An 8,262-nucleotide genomic window follows, 5' to 3' on the forward strand; every position below is an offset into this window, starting at 1 on the left:
AGGGAAATGGGGGAAACCGGTTCTCTATAAAACAATCATATAGTTCTTCTTCATTGTTTAAGATGAGCAATGCTTCCCTGGTCATTTAACCTTCAACTCTTCAACCTTTTGCTATTTCCATACAGGTCACTAAAATAAATAGAAGCCATCAAAGCTTTTAAGTATCAAGTTCCCTGAAATTCTCAATCCTAGGGGGAACATGGGGTTAACTCGAAAACATCTTAATTATCTCATGTAAAAAAGAGGCTGAATACTTACTGCAAGTGTATCCAACGCATCAACAAGAGTCAAAGAATAGTTCCCCAGGACATCATTGATGTTCAGATTTGAACTGAAAAGTAAGTAAAATTAAAATTAAGCAAAGGTATTTGAAAGAAGACCATAAAACTAAACACCCATCAGAAATGAAAATTGCAAGCAATTCTTATTTATTCAGACACTAGTTGTGAATAGATTGGTAGGACAAAAAATTTCTATCTCAAGAGCAAGAGTTTCTACAATGCCTGTAAGTAGAGTGGAATCACAGAACTAGGAGACTTGCTTGGACAGTCCTAGGGCAGAGAGAACTCAACAGGAAGTTAGGAAACTGAACAAGGGTCCTTTGCCCTCTCTGAGTTAATTTGCTCACCACACAAAATTTCTTTGATCCTGTCCAACTTCAAAATCCTCTAAATTCACAATCATCAGGAATTAATAGAACAGAGAAGAGCCCTAAACCCTGCTTTGGTTCATGCTAAAAGATATCCCCTCGAAATTAACAGAAATAATGGGGAGTCTGTGGATGAGATGTTAGTGGTAAAAAGAGTTTGAAGAAGTCAATTTTTTCACATGACCAAAGGATAGATGAGTAATACTGATACTGTAGCTGAAGGTATTTTATTCTTTTTGTTTGTAATGGACTGGAATGTGTAATTTCTGAATTAAGTATCATAAGTAGGTCATATGATGGGGTTTCTGCTAAACTTCCCACCTTCATAATCAATACAAATTTTCCATTCTGCAACAATAAGAAACTAACTACAGGGCTGTGGATATAACTCAGTGGTACAGCATTTACCTACTATGCACTAGGCCCTGGGTTCAAATTCAAACCCCAACATCTAAAAAATAAAATAAAAGCTTCTTGCTATAATGCCCAGCCACTAATAATTGATTAGAGGGTATATACCTGTAATCCCAGCTACTTGGGAGGCTGAGGCACGATGATTGCAAGTTTAAGGATAGCATAAGGAACTTAAGAGTCTCAAGATTAAAAAAGGGGCTGAGGGTGTATCTCAGCAGTAGAGCACTTTCCCAGCATATATGTGGGGCTAGCTGGATTCCATCCCCAGTACTGAGGGGAATAAGTGCAATAATTTTCCACAGTGGGGGAAAATGTATTTGCAATAACCCTAGTGGTTCCTTCTCTCCACTCTAGTTAGACAAATCTACTTAAAGATCTGGCATGTTAGGCCAAATGTGGTGGAGCACACTCATAATGCCAGCAACTCAGGAGGCTGAGACAAGAGGATTACAAGTTCAAGCCCAGCCTCAGCAACTCAGCAAGATACTGTCTCAAAATAAAAACATTAAAAGAGATGAGGAGGTAGCTCAGTGGTAAAGCAACCCTGGGTTCAATCCCCAATACTAAACTAAACAAAAAAAGATCTGCCATGTTCAATAGAATACTTTTAAAATTCTTTTCCAACAAATAATTGCTATATACATTCTCTTTAAAAAGTGTGAGACCATGAAATTCTCATCATTCCATCTGCCAGCAGCTTACATTGTGGACTTGTTCTTTAGACACTCTTGCTAAAGTCTAGTCTCAGCTCTAAGGGCCTCAAACCAAGGACTCAACCTTCTAGCACAAGGTGAGAGCTCACATCTTCCCACTACAGATGGCTGAACCACAACCAGACTCTCCATGAGTGAATGGCCACAGCATTCACCCCACATGGGAACTTTTGAAACACATCCTCTTGAAACAGAAAAGATGGAGAAAACTGTGGCCTCTGATAGAAAAAATATATATATATTATTGAACTAACAAAATCAAACTAAAGTGGTTTTTTGTTTTTGTTTTTTTAATTCCCACATACATTAAACCTATAACAGCTGTTCAGAAATGTACCTGGTGCTGTGTGGGTACAGAGAGAACATGAGAAACAGTCCCTGTGTTTCAGGAACTAAAAATCTAGGGAGATAAGACAAAGGGCCTTGGATGTGAATACAAAACAGAACTGATTTCTCAGGCAATGTTAAAATGAGGACCAGCATCTCAGAGCAAAGGAACAAAAGGAGAACTGCGTTAATCTGTCACCTTCACACAGCTCAATGGCAAAACACAAAGAAGACTATACTGCCTCTGAAAGAGAATAGATTTTTAAAGAGAGGAAAAGAACATCTTAAATTAGGGATACCTAATAATTAGTCATTTGGGGGCCAAAATTTGGTTTGTTCATTTGCTATTTGCTTTTTGTTTTCATAGCAATATAACTGAGGAGACAGAAAAGTCATGTGCTCAGGGCCTGAATTTACAGTGAGCATTCACAGGATTACAAAAATAACATCCAACATACTCAAAGAAACTCTTGAATTTGGACCCTCTAATACAAATCGGGACTGTGAGAACTAATTCTGCATAGTGATCTATAACTGAATAGAAAAATTTGCTCTGTAAGGCACTGAGGTTTTATTTACATTGTGTTAACTCCCCTTGGGACCCTGCCCTGTCAAGCAAGAAAGGTAAGACAAGCCTGAAAGAATGACAAAAAAGATACACGTTAGGCACCCACATTTTGTTTCTGTATTTTTTATAAAATATCCTAATGGCAAGTTCATCCTACTTTTTTGAAAAAATCATGAAAATACATTTGATTTAAAAAAAAAAAAAAAAAAGTGTGCAAGCTGGGCATGTTGGCGCACACCTGTAAATCCCAGCAGCTCAGGAGGCTGAGGCAGGAGCATCACAAGTTCCAGGCCAGCCTCAGCAACTATAGTGAGACCTGTTTCAAAAGAAAAAATAAAAAAGTGCTGGGGATGTTGCTCAGTGGTAGTGGATGTTGCTCAGTGGTAGTGTCCTGAGTATCACTAAAAAAACTGAAAGATTTATGAGATTTGTGTGGAGGATGTGAATGTGCCCTACTATTTCGAGCCAGAATGATAAAGCTGGGGTTCTAAACTTTCCTGCAAAGCACCAATGCCTAAGAGGAGTTAAAAGTAAGGGGAACATAGAAAATAAGCCTTTTCATTCTACTGCAGTGGTGTGGGGGGGCTCTACTCAAGGCCACATGACCCCAGAATTCTTCCACCTCCTCAAATGTGTACCAATCAAAAGGTCAAATACCATCAGCCAACACATCTTTCCAACAACACACCTGTCTAAAAGCAAACTGACCTCAACTCACACAAGTCACCACTGAATGGTCCAACCAAACACTCATCCAAGACTTTTGCTTGAAATTAAGGCCTACATCACACATCATGCCACAGGGACCAGAGCATCAAATCAACCACCACCATGCTATGCTGAAGAGGGGTTCCCAATGCTCCAGAAGGTTCTGAAGGTTCATTAAGAAAAATATTAAAATGACATCAACTCACTATCCAGACCATCATATTCCCAGTGGAACATATTGTCACAATTCCCCTTTAAACTGTTTCCCAAATAAAGTGTTAAAAATGGACTGAGAAACAGTCTGAGAGAGAGAATAAGTCACTTACTGAAAATGTTCTCCTCTTCTTGTCATACCATGAGCACTGATGAGAAAATGCCATTAAGATCCAAAATATGTACACACACTTTAACTGCAACCATATAAAAAAATGTGTAGGCATATGGGCAGCAACTGGCAGAAAATATAAATTAAATATAAACTGTCTGGAGGGACTTTAGGCTTTATTGTTTTATTTTTTGCAAAAATTTAATGAAGCTATTCTCTCAAAAATAAATGAAAAAAAAAAAGTTGAGCTTGAAAGAAAATACATTTATAATAATAAAGTCCCCTCTGGTTAAGACAAATAACTCATTAATTCCTACAAGTATTAACTTCTACCAGTACTTTTTCAAAATTTAATAATTTTTTCTCAAACTGATATAGTAAATACAATCATATGTAAAAAAGACTGATATGATTAAGTAAGAAAAATTACTTATCAGTTTTCTACAGTTTTTGAAAGGCCCAGGATGTACCCTCCTTGCCACACTAAATATCATGCTATCAAACTGCAAATTCAGACGTGGATGTGTAGATAAAAACCATCTGTAAAACACTTCAGTGTAGGCTTCCTTCTTAGAACCTAAAAATTGGCTTCCACTGCTTTCCAAGGAAAACAGAGGCCTCACGTGTTCCAAGGAACCCATATGTGGTGTCCAGGCATTGGGCAATTCAACTCCTCAGCTCCAACCTAAGACCAGGGAAACAGGAAGGCAGTCACCTATCCTGCCTAACAGGGTCTCCAGGAACTGCACACCTCTCCGCTCCAGGGAGGAGGAGCTGGGTGTGCTGCCCTCTTGGACTCTTAAGGTCTGCCTTAGCAAACAAGGCTAGTGAATGGGGAGGGCTGGGCGACCTTCCCTGAAGGCCGCTGGCGGCTGCAGCCACGACGGCCACCAGACTGGCATTTGTGGAGCGGTACAGGGCAGTGGGGTTGACAGCCAATTCAGAGTCTAAGAGTGTCTTGAGTGTCCAGACCCCATATCTGGGCCAGAATTTCTCTCCTCCTAACTCAGACTAAGAAGTCCCCTGGAGGGAGAAACATTGGAATCCCACTGCCTCCAGCTCACCGGATGGTTTTCAAGAAGTCCTTTCCAGGAATCAACTCTTCATTTTTATATAAAGAAGACCTGAGTCTGGCAATCTAATTAAAAGTGGGGAGGAGGGTCTTCTGAAGCTGCATTTACAAGGGCAGCATACAGATTTCATTAGATAACGTATCCATCTGAGAAGGAAGATCCAAAGCACCCCCCAAAAAACCAGCTTTTGGCACTGCCACAGTCCCTTCCGGTCTCTGGTCCTAAGTATCACCATCAGTAAAAGTGATGGACCGCTGTCCCTAAGTTCGCAGAGTCGCGTAGAACCAAGAAAGAGAAGAGCCGCCAGTCCACCCACGCACCCTCAAGCCCAGGAACCAGGAAGGGGTCCCCCCAGGACCCTAAAGGCCATGGCAGCCCTGGGGGCCCGGAGCAGGGAGGGCTGCACCCAGCCGCGAGGACGAAGGAAGCCCGCGGGGCGCGCGGCCCCGGGCGTCCGGCAGGCGCAGGCTACTCACGGGTCCCCGCGGTCGGGCCCCCGGCCGCGGCAGTGGATGGGGTTGAGCTCGTCCTGAGGAAAGGCGTGCGCCATGTAGTTGTCGTAGCCGAAGACGAACATGCCCCGCGCCAGGTCGCGCATCTGGGCACGCAGCTGCGGCGGGAAGGCGCCGCTGTAGCGCTTCTCGTACTCGTCCGGGCCGCAGCCCCGGCCGCCCAGCAAGTAGCCCCAGTGAGCTGGGTCGCACACGCCCCGCGCGGGCCGCCGCGGGGTCCCCGGCCGGCCCGCCGCCACCCCGACCGCAGGCGGCTGCAACCACGACGGCCCTGGCGGACCCCCGGGGACCCCGGGCCGGCCCACGGATCCAGAGGCGGGCGACAAGAGGCCGTCGGGGCCCCTCAAGCGCTGGAAGCCGAAGCTGAGCGGAAAGCGCTGGTAGAAGCCCATGCTGGGCCCCAGCCCGAAGACAAGCCACAACACTCCATGGAGGCCGAGCCGGAGAAGCACCAGCCCCAGGACGAGCGCTCGCCATTGCATGGTCGCGCGGCCGCCGCGGGCATTATTTTAAAGCGCTGGGGACGTCCCCAGCCGACCACCGCACCCTGCGTCCGCCCTGTAGTCCCGCTCACTTCCCCTTTAAGGAACTCCCCCGTGACGCACCAGGAACTGGCCCATTGTCCCCCACCCTCAGTTTCTCTGGCCTGGCCGACCAGGCCTCGCGTTCGCCCGCCCGGTAGCCCGGGATTGGCCCGGCCCGGGCCCGGCCTCGCGGGGCGCGGCCCGGGACTCCTTCCTGCGCCATAGGCCGCCAGGTCGTCCGCAGTCGTGAGGCCCCGCCCCACCATCAAGCCCCGCCCCGAGATCAGGCCCCGCCCCGCCCTCAAGCCCCGCCCCCTGGGCGGTCCACAGTCCGGCTGGCTGGCGTGGCGAGCCCGGGTCGCTTGAGCTCCGGGCGAGGGAACTTCTAGCCAATGGGAGCGCGGCACGCGAGCGCCCGTAGGATGCCGGACAGAGACGTAGCCGTGTGACCCGCTCGGCCCAAGGTAGAGCTAGACTCAGTGACTGTATGTTTGTCCAAGCTGGAAGTGGAGAAAGCCACTCCAGGTCTGAGTTACAAGTGGTGAAGCAAAAGAGGAAGGAGTGGAAGACTTAGGGGGTTTGGGGGGGTATTCCCCATATCCTTGCAGTCCAAAAGATTGAACCCAGGGGTTCTGTATCATTGAGCCACCTCCCCAGCCTTTTGTAATTTTTTTCTTTTGCCTGAGAGAGGGTCTTGCTAAATTGCCCAGGCTATCCTGGAACTTGGAATCCTCCTGCCTCAGCCTCTGGAGTAGCTGGGATTACTGATATCCGCTTACATTTCAGTATTAAAGAAATACTTCGCATATCAAAGGCAGGACTTGTAACTTGAGTGTCCGTTGATGGTGGGGGTGAGATGCTACACTTTATTTCAACCTGCCAAAAACCATATCTCAAATTCTACTCTTTAGTGCAATACCCTAACTTATAAGAATCTCTGATGGTGCTTCTAAAACATATACCATGACGCCATTTTAAGCCTGTTCTTACAGAGGGACCAGGAAATGTGTTTAAAAAGTGTTTTCTTTGAGGTTGGGCATGTGCAGTGGTAGATTTCTTGTGCAAGGCCATGGGTTCGATGCCCAGCACCACGAAAAGTGTTATTTGGCAATTCTTCCCCCCCTCCCCGCCCCCCCCCCCGTGTCTTTGTTTATTTTTATGTGATGCTAAGGATGGAACCGAGTGCCTCACACATTCTAGGCAAGTGCCCTGCCATTGAGCTACAGCCCCAGCCCTCTTTGGCAATTCTTAGGACCTGGCAATTTCAGGAAATAATGAGTTATGTAATATTGCCCTTGTCTTAGAAGTATAATTTTTTTTTAAAAGGAGAGGGAGGAGAGGGATATGGGACCGCCACCCAATTATTGTTACCACACCTATTTAAATGTCCTCTCCTGCCCTTAAACTCCCACCATATGTCCTGGGCAGGGCGGCAAATGACTTAAACCTTTGAGGGGCGGGATTGATTCCTGGTTAAATCACTATACTCCTCTGTCTACTTCGTATAGTTAAGAAGGTTGCAGCTGGAGTCTTACATAGCCCAGCTACTGAGGGGCGGGTTTGGGGGGTGGGGGGTGGTCTGAGGCAGGAGGATCTCAAGTTCAGGCTAGCCTGGACAACGGAAACCCTGTCTCAAAATAAAAACATAAAAGCATGCTGAAGATGTGGCTCTGTGAGAGTGCTTACCTAGCATATGCAAGGACTTAGGTTTAATCCCCAGTACTGCAAAAAGAAAGAAAAAGGAAGAGGGAAAGAGAACAAGAAAATGCATGCAAATTTCAGCTCTTAACAATATGATTTTCAGGTAAAGATTCAACACTTTAGGGATTCTAAATGCTTATTTTAAATCTAAGTTTCAAACCATGTGACCTTTAAACCAGGAATCCTAAAATTTGGGAAGCAAGACTTGACTGGACCTCCAAATCACAGACTTGGCCAAGTGACCAAGGGAGTGATTAAGAGGATAGTGAGTTGTCATATGACACTCTCACCACATATTCAAGGTCAGGGGACTTTCTGCAATACTAAGGAGTTGTGATGGGGACTTAAGAAGAAACATTTGATTACATCACATGGTAGCTGGCTCATAGTAAGGTCAGTTTTGTTGACTGAATCTTTTTCCTCTTCCAGGGTTGAGGTAGGTAGGCCCAAGCAATATAGAGAACACACACATAACACACACACCAAAAAAAAAAAAACCCTCAAGCCAAGGTATTTTGGCTGCATATTTTGCATGTTCCCCTCTATGAAGGCTGCCTAGGGACCCTGCTGAAAGCCCAACCCCTTGCTTGGATCCACTATCTTCAAGTTCTATCTCCCTAGAACTTGCAAAGTTGTACCTTCTGTCTCCTCCTTAAGCTACTTTCTTGAAAATCTTAACTTAAATCTGTCTCGTACTACAGTCAACTATACACCACGTTAGCGACAGCTCCTGTCCTCACACTGAAGA

General features: G+C 45.7%; 1 protein-coding gene across 1 annotated transcript in view; it reads right to left on the reverse strand.

Moving 5' to 3' along the window:
- Window positions 1–6,065, reverse strand: part of Edem1 (ER degradation enhancing alpha-mannosidase like protein 1) — a 30,471-nt gene extending 24,406 nt beyond the window's left edge. Inside the window, exons 1-2 of the mRNA XM_005330966.5 lie at window positions 5,254–6,065; window positions 259–331 (exon numbers count right to left, since the gene is read on the reverse strand). Of these exons, the coding sequence (XP_005331023.1) occupies window positions 259–331; window positions 5,254–5,771 (591 nt within the window). The 5' untranslated portion in view covers window positions 5,772–6,065. The remainder of the gene's footprint in view (window positions 1–258; window positions 332–5,253) is intronic.
- Between the last annotated feature and the right edge of the window lie 2,197 nt (window positions 6,066–8,262).

This window comes from Ictidomys tridecemlineatus, chromosome 16 (genome assembly GCF_052094955.1).
Source record: "Ictidomys tridecemlineatus isolate mIctTri1 chromosome 16, mIctTri1.hap1, whole genome shotgun sequence".
In the NCBI taxonomy this organism is placed as follows: Eukaryota; Metazoa; Chordata; class Mammalia; order Rodentia; family Sciuridae; genus Ictidomys; species Ictidomys tridecemlineatus.